Source organism: Urocitellus parryii, chromosome 6 (genome assembly GCF_045843805.1).
Source record: "Urocitellus parryii isolate mUroPar1 chromosome 6, mUroPar1.hap1, whole genome shotgun sequence".
NCBI lineage: Eukaryota > Metazoa > Chordata > Mammalia > Rodentia > Sciuridae > Urocitellus > Urocitellus parryii.
The window spans coordinates 31,924,120-31,946,808 of record NC_135536.1 but is presented as its reverse complement, the minus strand read 5'-3'; the positions used below and the strand labels follow the sequence as shown (position 1 = coordinate 31,946,808).

Here is a 22,689-nt window from a genome sequence, read left to right as displayed (position 1 = left end):
GTGTTGCTTATACTGTATTGTTCTAAAGAACAAATATATCGTGATGTAGCACTGCACATGGCTGACCTTCCTTTTTGTAGAGTGGGTTTCAAATCTTTTGCCCACTTTTCTACTGGCTTTTCCTTTTCCTTTTTTTTTTTTTTTTTTTTTTGGAGGGGAATACCAGGATTGAACTCAGGGGCACTTAACCACTGAACCACATTCCCAGCCCCTTTTTATATTTTAGTTAAAGACAGGGTCTTGCTGAGTTGCTTAGCACCACACTTTTGCTGATGCCGGCTTTGAACTCTCGGTCCTCCTGCCTCAGCCTCTCAAGCCACTGGGATTACAGTTGTGTGCCACCATGCCTGCCCACCCCACCCCCCTTTTTTTTCTTTTGATTTGCAAGAGTTCTGTATATTTTCTGAATTTGAGCCCTTTGATGGTTATGCATGTTGCAAATATCGTTTCCACCTTGTAGCTTGTCTGTATGATCTCTTGATGAGCAGAAAATCTTAGCTTTAAGGTAGGCTACTTTATAGTTTCCTTTTTTTTTTTTTTTTCCAGTACTGGGATTGAACTCACAAGCACTCTGCCAGTTAATTAAGCCCTCAGCCCTTTTTTATTTTATTTTGAGGCAAGGTATCACTACATTACCCGTCTGGTCTTGAATTTGTAATTCTCTTGCCTCTGAAATATAATAATCTAGTTGCTGTGAACTGTACTTCTTTATGTGATTCTGCATTTTCCTGAGATCCAATGATATTTCTTTTTCATATGCTCATTAACCATTTGTATATTATCTTTGGTGAAATTTCTATTCAAATTGGGGTGTTTTGGGCTGGCTTTAGCTCAGCGGTTCCTTCGCCAGAAAACTTATAATCAAATTGGGGTGTTTTATTATTTACTTGTAGGAGTCCTTTATAGATTATGGATACAAGTCCTTTGCCAGAAATGTGACTTGCAAATATTTTTTACTAGTCCATATCTTGTCTTTTCAATTTCTTAATGGTATCCTTTGAATAGCATATGTTTTTTTGTTTTTAAAGAAAGAGTGAGTGAGAGAGAGAGAATTTTTTAATATTTAGTTTTTAGTTTTTGGCAGACACAACATCTTTGTTTGTATGTGGTGCTGAGGATCGAACCCGGACTGCATGCATGCCAGGCGAGAGAGCTACAGCTTGAGCCACATCCCCAGCCCAGCATATGTTTATTACTTTGCAGAAGTTCAATTTATCAATTATTATTGATCAATTATTATTTTGTCATAGCCAAGAAATATTGTCTGATCTAAGGTTAAGATTTTTTTCTGTTTCCTTTTAGAAATTTTATAGTTTTGGTTCTGACATTTAGATCTATGATCCACTTTGATCAATTTTTGCACATAGTGTGATATTAGGGTCTAAGTTATTTTTTGCTTCCCTAGTTGTTCACATACCATTTTTTGGAAAGATTGGTATTTCCCCACTGAATTGCTTGGAATCTTTGTGGGAAATCAATTGACCACAAATATAAGGGTTAACTAATTCAGTCATTCTAGATACAGGCTTATCAAGTTTGTTGATCTTTTTGGGGGGGTACTGAGGGTTGAATTTTGGGTCACTCAACCACTGAGCCACATTCCCAGCCCCTTTTTATATTTTATTTAGAGACAGGATCTCACTGAGTTGCTTAGGGCCTCCTTGTTTGCTGAGGTTATCTTTGAACTTGGGATCCTCCTGCATCAGCCTCATGAGCTAATGGGATTATAGTTATACGCCATGGTGCCTGGAAAGTTTGTTGATCTTTTAAAACAATTTTTAGGTTCACTGATTTGCTCTATTCTTTTTCTGTTTGCTATTCCATTGATTTCTACTCTGATATTTTTTATTTCCTTCTTTAGGTTTGATTTTTTTTCTAGCTTCTTGAAGTGAAGCTGAGATTATTGACTTGGTATTTTTACTTTTTTACTAATTTAACTATTAAAGGCTATAAAAATTTCCTTATAAGCACTGCGTTAGTTTCACTTCATGAGCTGTATAATGCTGCACTTTCATTTTTTTATTCCATTTTATAATTTGTAACCTTTAGTAATATTTCTTTTTTGACTCATAAGTGTGTTAATTAATTCCCAAATATTTGTAATTGTCTGCATTCATTTCTTATGGGTGTCATAACAAGTTAGTAGAAACTTGGAAGATTTAAATAACAAAAAATATATATATATATATTGTCCTAGAATTCTGGAGATCCCAAGTCCAAAATCAAGGTTTGGCAAACTATGTTTCCACCAAAGGCTTTCAGAAACAGTCTGCCTCTTCCTTTTTCTTCTCTCTTTTAATTTTATTATTCATTTATTTACTTATTTATTTGGTACCAGGGCACTTAACCACTGAGCCACATTCCCAAGCCTTTTTATGTTTTATTTTGAGACAGAGCCTCACTAAATTGCTTAGGCTGGCTTTTAAGTCAAGATCCTCCTTTCTCAGCCTCCTGAGCCGCTGGTGTGCACTACCATGTCCAGCTCTTTTTTTTATTTTTTCCTTGCCTTTTCCAGCTTATGGTTGCTCCAGGTGTTCTTTGGCTTGTGGCTACATAAATCTCTGCCGCCACCATCCCATTGCCTCCTGTGTGTGCCATTGGATTTAAGGTCCACTTAGATCTTCATTTTAAGATCTTTATTTAGCTTAATTACATCTGCAAATAACTTTTTCCCAAATAAGGCAATATTTACAGGTTCTAGGATTCAGGACGTGGACTTTTTTTTTTTTCCTGGAGGCTACTGTTCCATCCACCACATTATCTATTTAAATTCCAAATATATTTAAACCCCACAAACTAGTATTTTTGCTTTATATATAGTCATTTACATAGCATGTTCTTTGCTTTTCTTCCTTACTGCATCTTTGTGTTTCTTTCTAGGATAATTTTCCTTCAGCCTAAAGAATGACTTTTTAGGGGCTGGAGTTGTGGCTCAGCGGTAGAGTGCTCATCTAGCATGTTCGAGGCCCTGGGTTCGATCCTCAGCACCACATAAAAATAAAATAAAGGTAACATGTGCAACTACAACTAAAATAAAATGTTTTTTTAAAAAAGAATGACTTTTTAATATGTGGCTTGGAAGCAAACTGTTTTCATTTGTCTGAAAATGCCTATTCTGCTTCCATTCAGGGAGAATATTTTATTGGGTGGAGGACTCTTTCTTAGCAGTTCATTATTTTCTTTCAGCACATTGAAAATATCTTCTGCTGGGCACAGTGGCACACTGTAATCCCAGCAACTTGGGAGGCGGAGTCTAGAGGATCAAAAGTTTGAGGGCAGCCTCAACAATTTAGCAAGACCTTGTCTGAAAAGAAAATAATGCAAAAGGGCTGGAGATGGGGCTAGGGTTGTAGTTCAGTGGTAGAGCGCCTGCCTGGCATGCATGAGGCACTATGTTTGATCCTCAGCACCACATAAAATAAATAAATGAAATAAAGGAATTATCTCCATCTACAACTAAAAAAAGGGGGTGTACCTGGAGATGTAGTTTACTGGTAAAGTGCTCCAGTACGGCCTCCTGTCCTCCATCAAAAAAAAGAAAGTATCTTCTTTTCTGGCTACGCTGGTAACCCTTAACAAGTCAGCTACTCTTCTCACTGATATACCAATGGTTGTCTATTTCTCATAAAGGGTTGCTTTTAATATTTTCTCTTTGATTTTATTTTCTGAATTTTTACTCCAATCATACCTAGATTTGAATTTACTTTTTCTTAATGTATCTGAGTTCATTTCATTGACTCAATATATTTTATTAGTTCTGGGAAACTCTTAAGTCATTATTTACTTTACTGTCTCTATCCTTCTTCCTTTTTCTCTCTTATTTAATAAAGTGTAGCTTTGACCTCTTCATTTTATCCATATGTCTCTTTTCTTCTTCTTTTCTTTTTGTGTTTTCCTTTTTTAAATATTTTTCCTATTTTAAAAATTGTTGATGGACCTTTATTTTGTATGTATGTATGTAGGTATGTATATATGAATATGCAGTATTGAGAATCAAACCCAGTGCCTTACACATGTCCTAACAAGCTGACCTATAACCCCTAAGCTCTCTACAAGCTGACCTATAACCCCAGCCCTGTATTTTCCTTCCTGTCTCTGCTTGCTTTACTCTGGGTATTTTCATTAATTCTCATGTCAGTTTCAACCTATCTCTTTCAACCTATCTCTTTCTTCAAGTTTCTGTATTTATTACTTCTATAATTTATATTAGTTCACTTCTAAATCTGTTACATATTTAAAAAATATTTTGTAATGATTTAGAAAAAAACAAATGGGTGCACAAATTATTAAGCAAAATGACACAATGAGCAAGATATTTGTACAATCTCTAAATAACTTCTCATAGATTATGCAATGATTACAAAGGAAAAAAGGTAATTTGACAGATCCTTTTTTTTTGGTACCAAATTGAACCCAGGGGCACTCAATCACTGAGCCACATCCCCAGTCTTTTTTAATTTTTATTTTTTATTTTGAGACAGGGTTGCTGAGGTTGGCTTTGAACTTGTGATCCTCCTGTCTCAGCCTCCTGAGCTTTAGATGCTTTCTTAACCAAGTGATCAATACTAACATCACTATAACAGTACAAACTGGCATCATGCACTGCCTAACTATGATGTACTGAGAGGTACACAATATCACTTCTGTGTTATTCCTGTAAAAAAATTCATTATCTAAATCTAATTATGAAAAAGCATCAGAAAATCTAAATTAAGGAACACTCTACAGAAAAACTCACTTATACCTTCCAAAGATAATAATATTATGAGAGTCAAAGAAAAGAGGAAGAAATGTTGCAGGTTAAAGTAGACTAAAGAAAGGTGACTAAATTCAATGCAAAATGCTGGACTGAAAAACAATAAACAAACAAAAAAACGAAAAACAGCTTGATCTAAGGAACTTCATTGGAACAAACAACTAGAAAATTCTCAACATGGACTAGACATGTCCTTGTGGTAAGTTTTGCAAAAGGAACTTCATTGGAACAAACAACTAGAAAATTCTCAACATGGACTAGACATGTCCTTGTGGTAAGTTTTGCAAAAGGAACTTCATTGGAACAAACAACTAGAAAATTCTCAACATGGACTAGACATGTCCTTGTGGTAAGTTTTGCAAATCTGATAATTATAATACGATAATATAATTCCCCCTTTTTAGGAAAACAATTATAGTAGTAAGAAGGTATAATATTTGCAAATTAAGTGCTTCAGAAAAATGTGATAAAGTAAATAGTGGCAAAACATTAAAAACTGACAAATTTGGGTGAAGGGTATTTTTTTGGTCTGGGGTTGTGGCTCAGGTAGAGTATTTGACAAGCATGCATGAGGGACTAGGGTTGGAAGAGGACGAGGAAAAGAAAAAAGAAGAGGAGAATGGGATGGGGAGAAGTAAGAAGAAGAACTGAAAATATATGATGTGTGTGTGTGTGTGTGTGTGTGTGTGAGAGAGAGAGAGAGAGAGAGAGAGAGAGAGAGAGAGAGAGAGAGAGCAAGCACATGCTATTCATGTAGCTTCTCTGTAAGTTCGAAATTATTTTAAAACAAAATTACTTTAAAACTTAGGATGCCGGGCTGGGGCTGTAGCTCAGTGGTAGAGTGCTTGCCTAGCATGCATGAGGCACTAAGTTCAATCCTCAGTACCACATAAAAAATAAACAAGTAAAAAAAGTAAGTAAAAAACTTAAGATGCCAATTTTCATAGCCCCATTTTCTCCTGAAAACTTAAAGCTAGCTCTTATCTTCATGAAGGTGGTAAACACAGTTGTGCAGTTTATGTCAGATAACTCCAATGTCAAGAATCCTGGTAGACATCAATTCAACCCTTACTCCAAAAAGCAATTTTGCATCTTAGGGTATAAGAGGCTCACAACAGTGCTGCCCTCACAGTCCCAGACAAGAAAGTGGGAAATTCTATCCTGGGCAGACAATTGCTTACCCTGGGAAGACGCTGAATTTGGACTACATGCCTACTTCCCTACCCCAAAAGTCCACCCAAAGCATGGTTCAACCTCTTCTCAGCCTCCTCCAGACTGGCAATGTCCCAGGGCTGAAGCTGTTGCAACTCACCTCTCTGAGCTCCAGGCATTTCCCTGGTCTAGGTTAGGTAATTCTTTCCTTTCTTATTGGCACTTTAATGCTTTTAAGAAACATTAAGAAGATATTTTAAAAATATACTTACTTTAGCTTTCTAACTGTCACTCATGGGAGAATTAACCCAAATTACCTAGTTTGCCTTTAGGATGATCTGAAATCATCTATTTTTAATTTATTTTTTATTCAAAGCCTTACCATAATTTTTTAAAATTTTTGAATTAACTTCACAAATGAACCAGTCACATTCCTCCTAATTCTTTGTAACAATAATTCCCAAGACCCTGAAACAAATCAACATTTTACAAATAGTAGGTCACTAAACTAGCTAGCCAACTAGCTACATATACAGTCCTTTCACTAAGAATTCCAGCCTTGGTTGGCCTAACCCTCATACTTGTAATCCAAGTCAGGCTTAGAGACTTACATACTAACTTCTCATTAAAAGATTAACAAGGCCAGATAAAGCCAGTCAGTAATTAGCTTTATAAAATCATTAAATGATTAAATAGAAAATTTAGATTTTAGAAAGACAATACCATTTCTAGGATGTGGGGGTTCCTCTTCTTTCAGTGCTGACTGTGATAATGTCATTTCCTTTTCGTTGGTCTGAGTTTTAAGACCATCATCTATGTTAAGCCCTGAGAATTTCCACTCGGTATAGTTCACCTGCTTCCGAATAAGAATAATATTATGTAAGTGGTCATATCTTTGTTTTCTTTCTTTCTTTCTTTCTTTCTTTCTTTCTTTCTTTCTTTCTTTCATACTAGTTCTAACACACATATATACACATGTATATGTTATTCTAAGTATAAATTGTAAAGTACATAATATAGTGAATTAAATTGTTTTTGACATAAAGCAAACAATCCAAGGATTCATTAAACTACTTGTCTTTGTGAAAACAAAAGCTAGCCACAAATAGCTATGATTATTACTTATGTATCTTCATCTGCTTCTATCTCTAAGAATAAGGTGTGGGGATACTACAACCCATATTTTAGTTCTTCAGGGGTTTCAAGGTCTTACTTGTAATGTATTTCCATTTAAGACGTTACGACTAAGATACTCCATTCTATTCTTTCCTTGGACAACTATTTTTTTTCCATGTTTTCTTCTTGAGTAGCTTGCAACCTGGTGTTCCTTTTCTTTTTTTTCTCCCATCTGAGGAAGTTTTCTCTTTGCTTGATACTGGTCAGCTTCAATGGGAATCTCAGAAAATGCTATCTGGTCCTGAATAGAAGAATCAGAGACAAACTTAAAGATGATAGTTTAACAATCTTGATACTCAAGAAAGGGACTTATGAATTAGCATTAGATTTCATTTTTCTCCTGCCATGGAACTGAAAGACACTGTCTCTCCTCTCCACAATAAATACAGGGTTTTGCTCCATCAATAGCCTCCAGAGCTGGGCACAGTGGCACACTCCTGTAATCCCAGCAGCTCAGGAGGCTGACACAGAAGTATCACAAGTTCAAAGCCAGCCTCAGTAACTTAGTGAGACCCTAGATAACTCAGTGTGACCCTGTCTGTTAATAAAGTATGACAAAAGTCTGAGGATATTGTTCAATGGTTAACCCCCCTGGGTTCAATCCCTGTTACCAAAAAAAAAAAAAAAAAATCGTGTCCAGATTAAATTTGCATTAGTCATGACATTCACAAAAGAAAAATTTTTATGCCAATTTTAATAGTGCTCCCTTCAACTCTGCTCCATAGAAATGGCAGAAATCTGCTACCTCAGGAGTTGGGAGAGCTACCTGGGGAAGAAAATAAGCCCTTTCCTCTGAAAATAATATCTCTAGACTTTCCTTGGTGTCATTTTCCTCAGTCTGAGCCTCTGGTTTCAGGAAGTTCTCAGGTGGTACATAGCAAGCCTTCCAATCCAGTTGTACTTGAACAGAACCATTTGGTTCCTCTGTAGGGTCAGTGAGCTTAAAATCACCTGAGAAACACAGAAACTTTAATAATACCTAAACACATGAAGTAGGCAATGAGCATTTATCAGCATCTTATCTATCCCCCCATTTCTTACATTTCATCACATTTTGTTAGAAATTAATTAACATCCATCAAATAATCATGACAAGGATGCACTCAGAAGTAACAAAACAGCAGGGCAGTTAGATGATCCAAGGGAAAGATGAGTATCTCAGATTTCAGGAACAGAGTCAAAAGATGTAGAAAGAGAAATAACAGCTTGCTTGTCATCAGTCATCTAGTCCATAAAAAAGATTACATTATCATAACTATCATTAAATTCTTACTGAACTATTCCAAGAAAGCAATCACCTACATTCAGGTGGCCCCAAAGAACACTTTAGCAAAATGGCTCTTTCCTAAATGCTCAACTTCTGATTTGTAACACTGATTAACAGAGGGGTCATATGACCTCTCCTTCTTTTGGGTGAGCTGGGGGCAAAAGTGTCAGTTTTTTTTTTTTAAGTGGTTGTGGTATTAGAAGGAAAGAGGCCTCACACACTTCCAGAAAAAGATGGTTAGTATTGGCTGTACTTATCTACTATTCCTAATGAGAGCACAGATACCTCTACTTCTCTTAGGACTGTAGTCAGACAGCTGACCCCTCCTAGGTACACCCTACAATCCTGGGGATGAAAATAAAGTAAGATAGTATGAAGCTCAGCTTCAAATCCCAAAAATTTGTCTTTGTCATGGTCTGGCATGGAAGTCTGATTTATATGTAACATTTAAAACAAGTTAAGACAATCACAGGGGAGTGTTAAATTACTATCAGATCTAGTCATGTACTAAGAAACAAGCCTCAGGTAAAGACAAGTACTAGGAAGCACTGCAGACTTTGAAAAAGTTTTCCAGAGACACAGGTATGAATTTCAGGTTGGGGGTCAAGCCCCTTGGAAATCCTGATTTTTTTGTTGAACAGGAATGGAAGCCCATGTTTCCACACAAGCAGTGAGGCTCTAAGTCTTCTGCCCTGTTGCTCTTGACAATATTCTAAAGTCTTCAGCAGCTTGTTTGAAAGACTGTTCCAAGCAAGTAATCAAAGAATAGTAGAACAAGGAGGCAACACTGGGGAGGGAGGGTGTAAAGATGTAACAACCTGGAACTCCCACCTTTAATAGATTTGTTCTGTGCAAGAGACAGCAAGGGCACTTGGACTCTGCCAAGGTAGGAGCCAGGCTCTGAGTCTTCATCATCGAAAACATATATGGACAGGGCCTCCCGCCTCAGATACTCATCCAGGTCAGAGGTCACAAGCACTGGGAATCGAGCCTGGTCTCCAAAGTAAGGATCATTACTGGCTGGAATGATGGCAGTGTCATGGTCAGAAAAGGTGAAGAAGCGGTACATGGCATAGGGACTGGGTTGAGTTCCCAGCCTTCGACTCCGGAGACCACGGCACCTGGTGATTTCGATCCGCAGCTCATTCTGATGTTTCCAGGCTTCTGATCTGGACTGGAAAGATGTTGATCTTGGATTGAGGAAGAGGGCAACCTGAGAGTGTCATAGGTAAAGCCCAACCCATGGTGAGGAAGAGCTACAATCTAGAGAGCTGCTATCCTGATTGGGTCACAAACCTAATGCCCTTCACCTGCATGCCCACCGGCTCTGGCAGTTATCCAGGGGGAGATGCCAGTCCTCAGGCCCTATCTTAGTGATAGAGAAGCTGTCTTGTGGTCACTACCTCCTAGGGCATGATTTCATTCCAAACTCAAGTTTGACCAAGGGAAGGATCTGAACTAGTTTTGGTGTGGCTGCTTTTTTCTTTCATTCACATTCAACAAATATTCTTTGAGAGTGAAGACTGAACTGTTCTCATGAGCTGTTTGGTTGAGGCTCCTTGGAGTTGCTTGGGCACATCTTTTTTCTCACCTCATCCTCCTGAGCCTTCCAGGCATCAAGCACATTGGCTGACAGGTAGGCCTGGGCTTTCTTTTGTTTATTGCATGCCCATAGGTTGGATCTTAGGGGCAAGCGTAGCCTCATCCAGTACTCTAGCACCCCGCAGTCTTCTCCAGCAGCTCCTGGGTAGCGGAAAGTATGAAAGGTATGGAGAATACAGATGGTGTGGCAAGGATTGGGAATAAAGGCAGAGAATGAAAAAAGGAAACCACTGGAAAAGAAACTATGGGCTTTGGGAGATTCTGCATTGGTCCTAGGAGCTGTAGGAAGCTGACAGCACTTACCAGTAAGTACAGCTGAGCCATGGACTTTCTCCACAGTCTCTAGCACTTTGTCAAAGCAAATCTGTCCAGTCGCAAGAGTATGGTGCTCACTGCCCACAGCCTGATGTAGATCAACCCGGGCTGAAGCCACTTGAAGGTAGTGCAAGAAAAGGGAACCTATGTCCACCACATACTGGGATGTAAAGTCATAAAGGGGCTGTGGCCCCACAGATAATGGGGTACTGTGGGTTTCAAAATCATAGAAGGAATAGGTGCAGAAAGTGGTAGGTTGGATGTCTCCAGCCTGAGTCAGGGCAGCAGGTGTCAAGAAGGCCTGGTGGATATGCAGTTCAAAAAGATTTTCACTCCAATGCAGCAAAGAAATGTCCACTTCATCCTCCGCTCCATGGGCTAACCGTGATTCCAGACACAAGGACAACTGTCGAGTGCCATAAGCAACATCTTTGAGTTGTTCTAGAGGAGAAAGAAAACTGCCTATCCATTAAATGGTAGGGAGCTCTTCCTTAGCTTACAGAAGGATACAGAGAAGGAGAATAAAAACATGGTGGAAGTCCATGTTGAGATGATTTCAAGAAACCTCATGATTCAAAGGAAAGAGCAAAAGAAAGACAACCAAGAGCTTTGAATTATGATGACCAAATAGTCAATACTTCTTCAGAGAGAAAATACTGAATGAGTGGCTGGAAAATAAATGCAACTCAGGAAGCACATTTCATCATACAGAGGATATTGTTTTGGTTTACAACAAAGTCAAATGAATTAACCAGTAATTATAAAAGAGACGCACTAGTAACACAAAATGCAAAATTTCCAAAATTTCTGTGTGTTGGCCAAGAGAGATTAGCAAGTTACAAACATGATGTCTATTATACCACATTGGGCCCAGCCAAGAAATGCTTCCCTTTTTCAGCCAGATCAGTTGAAAGAGTTTTTATTCTGTTCTGAAACTGGTTTAATCACCAGCTGCAGTGATGCACACTTATAATCCCAGTGGCTCAGAAGGCTAAAGCAGTAGGACTGGGAATTCAAGGCCAGCTTCAGCAATTTAGTGAGTCCTTAAGCAACTTAGTGAGGCCTTGTAGCCAAAAAAAAAAAAAAAAAAAAAAAAAGTGCTTGGGGTGCAGTCTCGGTTGTAAAAGCCCCTCTTGGTTAAATCCCCAGAAACCCTTTCTCCCCCCAAAAGAGGCTGGTTTAATTACAGAGGGGAAAAAATCACTTCAATTCAAAGGATAATGGAGTAAAAAGTGGAAGAGGAGACTTACTGGAAGTGGGTTGAAATGTTGGTAGTGGGATGCAAAGATATGTAGTCAGCACCCAATCTGGACATTACTTCTCATGCCCAACCAATCAGAAACTTTGATATATAGTCTACTTCAAATTGAGAGTATTTGGGTCATCACAGCCTGTTGATGGTGAATGTCCTATTTTAAGAGTTAAATCAATAGAATAAAATGTTCTGGATACACTAGAATGTCTTCATGTTAAAACATGAAGTACAGATATTGCATGTACATGCAGTACAGATATGAGCTAATTGGTTAATGCGTTCTTAATTTATAAGGTTAATATAATTAGATACAATATATTTAAAACTTTGCATTACATGACACAAGGCTAATAGTCTAAGCAATAAGATACTACTAAGAAATGGTCAAAGGCCAGGAACTGGCAATTCTCAAAAGGCAAATAACTGGTAAATATGAAAAGCTCTTTAACCTTAGCAGTAATCAAGACAACTGTAAGTTTAAGCAAATGAATCTTCATAAGCAGGGTATTTATCCTGCTTGGTCGTAAGAGAAAAACCCTGAATCTGAAAGACTTGAGAATTTTAATCCAAGGGGGTATTTTCTTTGTTATAATATGACAGGGACATTTTATTGGACTGACTCTTGAAGAGATAAGTCATGCCCCAGAATGACTCATCTCCCTTTATTCTATTTCCATGCTTACTAAGTAATATGCTTATTACTGATTCTCTTGCCAGAAAGAGGGATGCCCTGGTCAGTGTTTCCAAATATTCTAATGGCAGTAATGGAACAACCACCATTGTGGATTATTTTTTTATTTAAATATCGATCTCTGGTGAATTTAGTGAGTCAAGCCTCTCATCACTGAGTATGACAATAAAGCCACTTAGTTTCTTGACATATAAGGCCAAGAGCAAACACTGTCCAGCAGTGATGATACTAAAAATAGGATGTAGCACAATATGAAATGCATTAAGTGACAGCTGCCCTGTGACTGTTGACATCCTTGAATTGAAACAAAGATTTTAGAGAAAATCATAAAGAAGTAATAGGAGATGAGTAATAAAGGTGTATTACCTGATAAAAATAGCTTTGCAGGCTTTGGTTGAATATAGAATGGAGAGAGAGAGAGAGAGAGAGAGAGAGAGAGAGAGGGAGGGAGGGAGGGGGAGAGAAGGATAGATTGATTTACCATCCTGAGGGCCAATAGTGATGCTCTCATTCTTGAAATATAATCAACCCGCTGGAAACAATTATTGAGCCTGGTTAAAACTCTCCAGAGAAATCAGAGAAACATACTGACATTAGTGGAGGAAAGAAGATGTTCATGACATGTTAAAGACACAAAGATGACAGGATAAAGAACAGGAGGGCTAAGTTAAGGACACAAGAGGCAGCCTTGCACAGAGGTACACAAAGGAGAATACAGGCATTAGCTGGGTGAGGCGGCCCAAGATGAGAACAAAGTACTAGGACTTGCCAGATATTGGAAGGCCATGGCTTCTCAAAATACCTTCCAGCTGCCTGATACGGTTGTTCTTGACATCTAGGAGCTGACTCAGCCTCTCCAGCTTTTCTTTGTGATCTTTACTTTCGCTGTCAGTTTTTGTCATCATTGCTTCCAGTTCCTCCTAAAACAAAATAATGTCTGAACTTTCCCATCTCAGTGGCCTAGAACACAACAGCCCAGATAGAAAGGTGGCACTTGCTGGGTAAAGAAGACTGCTATCTCCATAACAGGGAAGAGTGAACCACTATAAAAAGGCCTAGCTTCCTCACAGACCCCTCTAGGACTACTTGTGCTAAGGGTGTCATAGGTTAGTATTTCTCTAGGACTGGAAATAATTAAACCAGAAGCTTCACACTTGCCAGTTTTATTAGCCAGCCCCATCTACTGGCTTCTAATGCCAAGGTGCCATGGGCAAGTGTGAGTCCTTAAGTTTTTCTAAGGACAGCACATTCTGGGTTTGCATGGGACAATGTATCACCTAGTGTTAGCTCTGGAAACTTGGGTCTTGCTTCCTTACCAGTCTTGGGAGTGGTATTATAATTCCCATGTGCCAAATTATCTATCCCTTCCCACACCATTTTTTCCTTGCACCTGATAACACATGTTGATTTTTCGCTGCAGAAGGAGCATGTCTCTGGTCTTTTCTAGTTCTAGTGTGGTCTCTGAATGCAATACTTGCAATTCACTTAGCATCTGGGACAGTTGTTTTTCTTCTTGTATTTCTGGTTCCCCGTGCTACAGAGAGAAAGACATTCGTGAAAAGGAGTATAAACATGACAAGTAGAGTAACAACTCTTCTCCATAAAGCAGTTGTTGCTAGTAGTAAGATGCAAGCAACAAAATTTACTCCAGTGGAAAAAAAGGACTTGTGCTACTTCACAAATGCACCTCCTGTCAAGTCCTCATGGTCTGCAGAAGCAGCAGCACCGGAAGTTATACAGCCTCTAATGGCAATTTGCTTCTCAGCAGATCAATTCAAGTCCTCATTTGAAAAAGACTCTACATTTTATGAGCTGGGATGCATGGAAAAAAGCAGGTAGATTTCATTAGGCCCTCTCTACTCTTAGCCTTCTCATATATCCTTCCAAATATGGTCCTCAGTCAGGACAAAATATTTAGTGAGCATTTTAACACCTGCATCTTTCCTAGGGATATTTGCAGAGATCCCTCTGGAGAGTGGACTTATTCATTTAAAGAGGTTCTTACCTCTATCAGAGCTGTCTCTAGGAACAGATCTGGGTGAGTGTGGGGTTCAGATTGATCATCAGGAGACTCAGGTGTTGTGGCTGTCATTTGAAGGATCTCTACTTCCTGTTTATGATTCTGAAGGATGTTGGTAACTTCAAGCTTCAGAACCTTGTTTTGAGCTGGAGAAAAAATAATCCAGAAAGTTACTGGTAATCAAATTTAGTCAGATCCCACTAACATTCATTTCATTTCATAAATTTGCCCTAAGAGAAATAATTCTCTTATTTCTACAAAGGAATTTTACTTTGTTGACTTAGTAAACAGGATTGTTTTCTGGTCTGGGGGCTAAACTCAGGGTGCTTCACTCCTGAGATACATCCCTAATCCTTTTTTTTTTTTTTTTTTTTTGTGACAGGGTCTTGCCAAGTTGCTTAGGGCCACCAAACTGCTGAGGCCGGCTTTGATTTGCGATCCTCCTGCCTCATCGTCCTCAGCTGTTGAAATTATAGGCATGTGCCACTACACCCGTCCCTCTGCCTCTTTTATTCTTGATTTGTATTTCTTTTCCTTCACTCTCCTATGAATACAATAGAATCAGATGACATGCAAAATTGTTAAGAATACACAGTAAGGTACAGACTAGGAAGAAGCAGCAAGATAAAGATCTTTTTGACAGTGTTTTAAAATATTCCAAATAATTATTGCCTGTGATCCAAGAGTTAAGATAGCAGGTGAAATGTTAGTAGTAATAAAAATTAGTAATTTGTTTCTCAATCTCAAATATTAGGGCTTAAAAAAAAGAATTCTCCTACTCACACTTAAATGATTGATGAGAATGACAAAACACAGAGAAATTCATTTTAATACCTTTATATCAATAAAGTGAATGTTTAAAATAACAAATTAAAATTCAGCATCCTCCCAAATAGAAAGACACTACATAGGAAAAAGTATACACAGGAGGTAGGTAGGTGTCATGTCTTCCTGATAGTAAATCTGACCTGATATCCAGTGTTTTTATTCTAGTCATCTATGATCCACAAAAGAATATGATCAAGAAGAAATGAAAGCCCAAGTTCCCTTCTACTGAACCAAATGTAGGGGGTGCCACACTTAGAGCTCTCCCAGACCTGATTTACCTTTCTCACTGGACAGCTGATCTAAGATCTTTTTCTTCTCCTCCAGCTCAGCATCCAGCTGATCCTGCAACTGAGATACTTGCTGCCTCAGCTGTTCTCCCATGAACTCATTGCTCCAGTGAGGCTGATTACTGCTGTCCAGCATGCTGAAAATGGGAAGGGAGTTGTCAGATGGATATTCAAAGGTGCGTGGTATGATGTCTTCGCTACACAATTTTGACATCTCCTGGGTCTAGTTCATCATTCATTTCTCTACATGTTTGTTCTGCCCCTACTTTATTTGTAACTGTCATTCACCAACTGCTTTGGAACTTTTGGGTTCCACTGAGGAGTTGCTTGGCATCACTTCTGTTTAGGTCTCAAGTGTCTCACTGAGCAACCACTCCAAGTCATACGCATTGCCTAGCACAGTGACTTTCTTTAGGCAGGGCACTGTGTATCAAGATATGCTCAGGACTGCTGGATTAGAAAGGAGAAACAAAATCTTCCTCTTCTCACCTCATTACTCTAGACCCTTGCCAATGGCTAGTTAATAGAATACTTGCCTTGGATCTAGATGCAAGTTACTATACTGAAGGGCAGGAACCAAACTTTTCAACAACTGAACCCTCCATTCCATAGTGTCTAGCTGTCAGGCAGAACTGTTTTGAGTATAAAACACACATGGCCAGTTCTTTAGCATTTACACAAAGGAAATGACATTGACATAAATTATTTCTGCTTCTTTTTCTTATTGATCGGTTTAATAAATGTCATCTGAAAATAACTTGCTCAAGATATTATTAAGATTCCTTGGCACTTCCTGACCCATATGGTGACCCAAGAAGATAATATTCTGACTGATGAGGGAAAGAAGCCAATAGTAATATCTGCCACAGAGGTTCTTCAGAATGAATAACCCCCACACTGCTTCATTTTGCTGAGTTGAACATCAGTTGTTCCCAGGATACTACTGTAAGACCCCATGCTGTTTCACTAATCTTCCCCTTGCTGTCTTTAACTATGTCAGAAGATACTTTTGATTTTTTTTAAGTACTTTTCTTTTTTTAACATTTTTTTTTTTTTAGTTTTAGGTGGACACAATATCTTTATTTCATTTTTATGTGGTGCTGAGAATCGAACCCAGTGCCTCACACATGCTAGGCAAGTGTGCTACCACTTGAGCCACATCCCCAGCCCACTTTTGATTTTTTTTTTTAGTATTTGTTTTTTAGGTATAGATGGATACAACACAATGCCTTTATTTTTATGAGGTGCTGAGGATCGAACCCGGGTCTCGCCCGTGCTAGGTGAACACTCTACCGCTGAGCCACAATCCCAGCCCAGTACTTTTGATTTTTATAATCTTCTGGGCAGGTTAATGACAAAATTAATACATGAATATATGTTCACTGTGAAAAATTAAAATAATGGGCCAGGCGTGGTGGCCCACGCTTGTTATCTCAGCAGCTCGGGAGGCTGAGGCAGGAGAATCACGAGTTTAAAGCCAGCCTCAGCAAAAGTAAGGCACTAAGCAACTCAGTGAGACCCTGTCTCTAAATAAAATATAAAATAGGGCTGGGGATGTGGCTCAGTGGTTGAGTGCCCCTGGGTTCAATCCCCATACCCACCCCACAAAAAAATTATAGATCCACACACACATATAAACTAGGTTAGAGGTAACATATCCCTTCACATCTTATTTTTTCTTTGAACAATATATCTACGTCTTTCTTTTTTCTTCTTTTTCCTCTTCTTTTTTCATGGTACTGGGGATTGATTATAGGCACCCTATCCCAGAGCTACATCCTCAGTACCCACCCTTTTTTTTCAATATTCAGACTAAGTTGATGAGGCTGGCCTTGAATTTGTGATCTTCCTACCTCAGACTCCTGAATCACCAGAATTACAGGTGTGCACCACAACACCAGACTTATCTACTTCATTTTAATTTTATTTATTTGTTTTTTTTTTTATTTTTACTGGGGATTGAACCCAGGAGCACTCTACCTGAGCTACATTCCCAGACCTTTTTTATTTTTTATTTTAAGGCAGAGCCTCAACAAGTTGCGTAGGGTCTTGCTAAGTTGCTGAGGCTGACCTCAAACTTTTAAGCTTCCTGCCTCAATCTCCCAAATTGCTAGGATTACAAGCATGCACTACCACTCTTGGCTAATTGTTCATTTTGAACAACTTCATAGCACTTCATTGTGGGGATGCAACATGATTTATTTTCCCTATCAAAGGAAATTTGGATGGTTTTCAGGACTTTTTACCACTACTAACTATGCAGTAATAACATTCTTATTATATAGATATTTTTGAATATACAAAATAGGATTGTATTAGTTTTGATTCTAAAAAATGAAATTGCAGGTACAAAAGATATACATTTAAAAATTTTTTTTAGTTATAGATGGACACAATACCTTTATTTTATGTATTTATTTTTACATGGTACTGAGGATTGAACTCAGTGCCTCACACATACTAGGCAAATGCTCTACTACTGAGCTACAACCCAGCCCTATTTAACGTTTTAATATGTAGTGTCTGCATCATAACACCAGACTTCAAATTATACTACAGAGCTGTAGTAACAAAAACTGCATGGTACTGGCATGCAGACCATGGAATAGAAGACACAGAATAGATGACACAGATATACAGTCCTCTGATCCTTGTCAAAGGTGTCAAAAACACAGAGTGGAGAAAAGAAAGCCTTCTTACAGTGCTGAGAAAATGGGTTATTCCTATGTGGAAGAATGAAACAGGACCCTTATCTCTCATCTTACACAAAAATCAATTCAAAATGGATCAAAGACCTAAGAATTAGAATATAAACTAGGCAACTCCTAGAAGAAAACATAGGGTCAACACTCCAGCATATAGGCACAGGCAATAACTTTCTCAATAGGATTGTTAAAATTCAGAAAATAACGCCAAGATTTAATAAATGGGATGGCATCAAATTAAAAAACTTCAGCACATCAAAAGAAATAATTAGAAATGTGAACAGAGAACCTACAGAATGGAAGAAAATCTTTGCTAGCTACTCTTCTGACAGAAGATTAATATCTCAAATAAATGAAGAACTCAAAAACTTAACACCAAAATATCAAATAACCCAACTAATAAATGGGCAAATGAATTTACTATTTCTGAAAAGAAGAAATACAAATGGCCAAAAAATATATTTTAAAATGTTCAACATCATTGGCAATTGTGGAAATGAAAATCAAAACTACACTGAAATTTCATCTCACATCAGAATGGCAGTCATCAAGAAAACAAATAATAAATAATAGAGAGGATATGGAAAAAAAGGAAGACTACACTGTTGGTGAGATTGTAAATTAGTACAAGCACTAAGGAAATCAGTATGAAGGTTCCTCAAAAGATAAAAAACAAAACCACCATATGATCCAGCTATGGCGTTCTTTGGTGTTTATCCTAAAGAATTAATGTCATCATATTACAGTGATACATGCACACCCCTGTTTATAGAACTAAGCTATGGAACCAGCATAGGTGTCCATCAAAAGATTAATGGACAAAGAAAACGTGGTATATATACACAAAGGAATTTTATTCAGCCTTAAAGAAAAATGAAATTGTGTCATTTGCAGGAAAATAGATAGAACTAGAGATCATTATGTCAAACAAAATAAGCCAAACTGTCAGGACACGGTGGTGCATGCCTATAATCCCAGTAGCTCGAGAGGCTGAGGCAGGAGGAGTTCAAAGCCAACCTCGGCAATTTAGTGAGGCACTAAGCAACTCGGCCGAGACCTTGTTTCTAAATAAGGGCTGAGGATGTGGTTCAAACCCTGGCACCAAAAGAAAAAAAAAAAAAAAGAAACCAAACTGAGAAGGTCAAGGATCATATGTTTTCTCTCATATATGGAAGCTAGAAAAGAAAAAGAAAAAGAAAGGTGAGGGATTCAGGGATCTCATGAAAATCAAAGGTCAGTAGAGGTGAGGAACAGGAGGGAAAGGGAAAGTACTAGGGAGTGATATTCACTAAATTTTATTGTTATATTGTATGCATGTACAAATATGTAACGACAATCCCATCATTATGTACAACTATAACACATCAATAAAAAATGTGAAAATAGAAAAAAATAGTGTATAATTCTCTTTCAAAAAGATTGTGTCACCAGGTGCACTAGGCACATGTCTGTAATCCCAGCAGCTGGGGAGGCCAAGGCAAGAGTATCACAAGTTCAAAGCCAATCTCAGCAATTTAGCAAGGCCCTAAGCAACTTAGCAAGACCCTGTCTCAAAATAAAAAATAAAATGGACTGGGGATGTGACTCAGTTGTTAAGCCCCCCATTGGTTCAATCCCCAATACCAAAGAAAAGAAAAAGACTGTCAGTTTATATTCAATTTATATTCTAACAATATTGAATACCAGTTTCTCAATATATTTATCAATGTTAGATATTATGTTTAAAATTCGAGAGGCATTTTATACGACTTTCTTTTTTACAGCAAAAAATGCCCTGAGACCCAAACTTGGTACTCACTTTTCTAAGAGTCTGTCATAATTGTCATTCAGCAATTCTCGTTCTTTCTCCAAATCTTCGACTCTCTCCTGAAACTAAGAATGATGTAAAAGTCCTTGTGATAAAACTTTAAATTTCATTGCTCTGCACAGGTTTTCCCTTTCCCATTGCAGGATGAGGCTTGGATGACACCTTTTTTGTGCTCCTCTCCCTTGTCTATTGAGGAGCCATTGACTAGAAAAATTAAAATGAACGGATGGTGGGCTAGAGACTTTTATTGGAATTGATGATAATTCTCTGAAGTTTTCCTGATGTCTGGATTCCTACTGTTGGGGAAGCAGCAAAATATTGAAAAAGCAAGGACTTTGGAGAACAGACAGCATAAGTCCCAGGTTTTCCTCTAATGATGCAGTAATCTTAAATCAATGATTTAACCACTTAGAACCTCATTGTTTTCATTAAAAAAAAAACACCTCAATGTTGCAAAGATGCACATTTCAACATCTCTGAAATTGGAATGTAGCACATTGAATGGAAATTTCTTATAATTATTATTTACCTCCTTCAGAGTTGTCTGCAAGATAGACACATCTTCCAGTTGGCTCTTCAAGCTCACAGCCTTCTTGCTTTCTTCCTTCAGTTCTTCTCTGAGCTCATTCACTTGGCTGAGTAGGGCATCATGGGCTGCACTCAGGATTCCTTGATTCTGGGGCCAAAGGAAAGTTGCTCTGGGAATGATCATATCACTCCCAGTAACACTGGTATTCCAAGGTGGATGTCCCAAAGAATGACCTCAATGAGTTGCATATTACCTTTACCCTGTAAGTTAACCTCATTTCACACCATAGCCTTTCTCTGAAAGTACAGTTTCCCCTTTAGGGAGGATTTTCCATTCTGAGCAACTATAATTTGTCAATGGAGCCTGAATTTCCCCAAGGTTCAAATTAACTCCTGATTCTAAATTAGGTGGTATTTTCCAAAGCTGCTTTAACTTTCTAAAATATCTGATTAGTTTTTATAATGATGTATTTCTTCATTTGCACCTAAGAAAATGACATGTTAGCTTTAGAAGTTGTGAGCATTTTTCTGGTGGACTCCTTCCTCTTGGTGAGGTGCATGCTTAGTCATAATTTGCCTTCATAATTCTTAGTCAGGGATATTCACTGAGCTTTATTGGCACCCCACTTACAGTGGTGAATAGGGCTGTATATCTAATAACATCAGAGAATATCTGTAACATCTTTGTTATATCTTAGTACCTCATGCATGCTAAAAAATACTCTTGGGAATTTTGTTTTGTTTTTGTTTTGGCACCAGGGATTGAACCCAGGGGCATTTAACAACTGACATACATCCCCAGCCCTTTTATTTATTTTTTATAATTTTGAGACAGGGCCTTGCTAAGATGCTGAGGCTATTTATGTTTTATTTTTATTTTTTTAGTTGTAGATGGACACAATACCTTTATTTTATTTATTTATGTGGTGCTGAGGATTGAACCCAGTACCCCACACATACAAAGCAAGCGCTCTACCACTGAGCCACAACCCCAGTTCACTGAGGCTATTTTTTTGAACTAGCAATCCTCCTGCCTCAGCCTCCCAAATTGCTGGGATTACAGGTGTGCTCCAGCTCTCTTGAGAATTTTTGAGCAAATGCTACAATTCTCTTAACAATAAGCTGAAAGATATCATTCAAAATATTTCTCAACTCAGGTCTCATATTTCAATTTTAATGAAAACAGTGCATAAATACTAGTACTAGCATTATTTGTCTTAATAGAAACTATATGATCATAATAGTCATAATAGTTGACTAAATTCTAGTGTTATGTTACTTGGTTTGACTACTCTAATTACTAAGAAACAGATTCAAAGAATCTTTATTAAGTATCTTTTGGAGCAAGGTTTCATATGCCTAGAAGAAAGAAATATGAATTATTTTATTGATATATTAATTTTATAAGTTTGGTATTTTTATCTATAATTCAAATGTTTAATATTTATCTTAAAAGATATTCTAAAAAATTCCATAAATGAAGTCCATTTGTGTACCTACTTATTAATTGTTGCTGTTTTCCCCCTGCCCTATCTTTTTTTTTTTTTCAAAGAGAGAGAGAGAATTTTTTTTTAATATTTATTTTTTAGTTTTCAGTGGACACAACATCCTTGTTTGTATGTGGTGCTGAGGATCAAACCCCGGCCCCACGCACGCCAGGCTAGCGTGCTACCGCTTGAGCCACATCCCCAGCCCTCCCCCTGCCCTATCTTGCCAGGAAGTCTGTGAATATAATCAATTATACCATTCCTTAAAAAAAAAAAAAAAAAATGAAGGGGCCAGGCATGCAATCATGCCTGTAATCCCAACTATTCAGAAGGTTAGGGCAGAAGAACCACAAATTCAAGGCCATCATGAACACTAGCAAGACTCTGTCTGAAAATAAAATTTTTAAAAAAGGGCTGAGATGTAGATCAGTGGTAGAACACTTGCCCAGCATGTGAGGGGTCCTGAATTCAATCCCTAGTACTGCAAACAGAAAAGGAAAAAATGTCATTTATTTACATTTGCATTGTCTTTGGTGTATTATCCAAGAAAAAGTTTAATCTTAAACTGGGAACTATTTTTTTTGTAGTTGTAGATGGACAGAATATCTTTATTTTATTTGTTTATTTTTATGTGGTACTGGGGATCAAACCCAGTCCTTCACACATGCTAGACAAGCGCTCTGCTACTGAGCTACAGCTCCAGCCCAAGCTAGAAGCTATTTTTACTCAGTATGCTTCAGAAAGACTTCAGTCTCTTTTCAATATTAGGGAAAAGAAACACTCATCATAATAACAGTTGTGGGACTGGAGTTG

General features: G+C 37.9%; 1 protein-coding gene across 1 annotated transcript in view; it reads right to left on the bottom strand.

The window, feature by feature from the left end:
- Rpgrip1 (RPGR interacting protein 1) overlaps positions 1 to 22,689 on the bottom strand; it is a 61,270-nt gene that overhangs the window by 22,551 nt on the left and 16,030 nt on the right. Inside the window, exons 7-19 of the mRNA XM_026414183.2 lie at positions 21,727 to 21,748; positions 20,391 to 20,539; positions 19,853 to 19,926; positions 15,341 to 15,486; positions 14,220 to 14,380; positions 13,605 to 13,748; positions 12,984 to 13,134; positions 10,257 to 10,709; positions 9,943 to 10,094; positions 9,183 to 9,525; positions 7,851 to 8,035; positions 7,122 to 7,325; positions 6,632 to 6,764 (exon numbers count right to left, since the gene is read on the bottom strand). Coding sequence (XP_026269968.2) covers positions 6,632 to 6,764; positions 7,122 to 7,325; positions 7,851 to 8,035; positions 9,183 to 9,525; positions 9,943 to 10,094; positions 10,257 to 10,709; positions 12,984 to 13,134; positions 13,605 to 13,748; positions 14,220 to 14,380; positions 15,341 to 15,486; positions 19,853 to 19,926; positions 20,391 to 20,539; positions 21,727 to 21,748 — 2,317 coding nt within the window. The remainder of the gene's footprint in view (positions 1 to 6,631; positions 6,765 to 7,121; positions 7,326 to 7,850; positions 8,036 to 9,182; positions 9,526 to 9,942; positions 10,095 to 10,256; positions 10,710 to 12,983; positions 13,135 to 13,604; positions 13,749 to 14,219; positions 14,381 to 15,340; positions 15,487 to 19,852; positions 19,927 to 20,390; positions 20,540 to 21,726; positions 21,749 to 22,689) is intronic.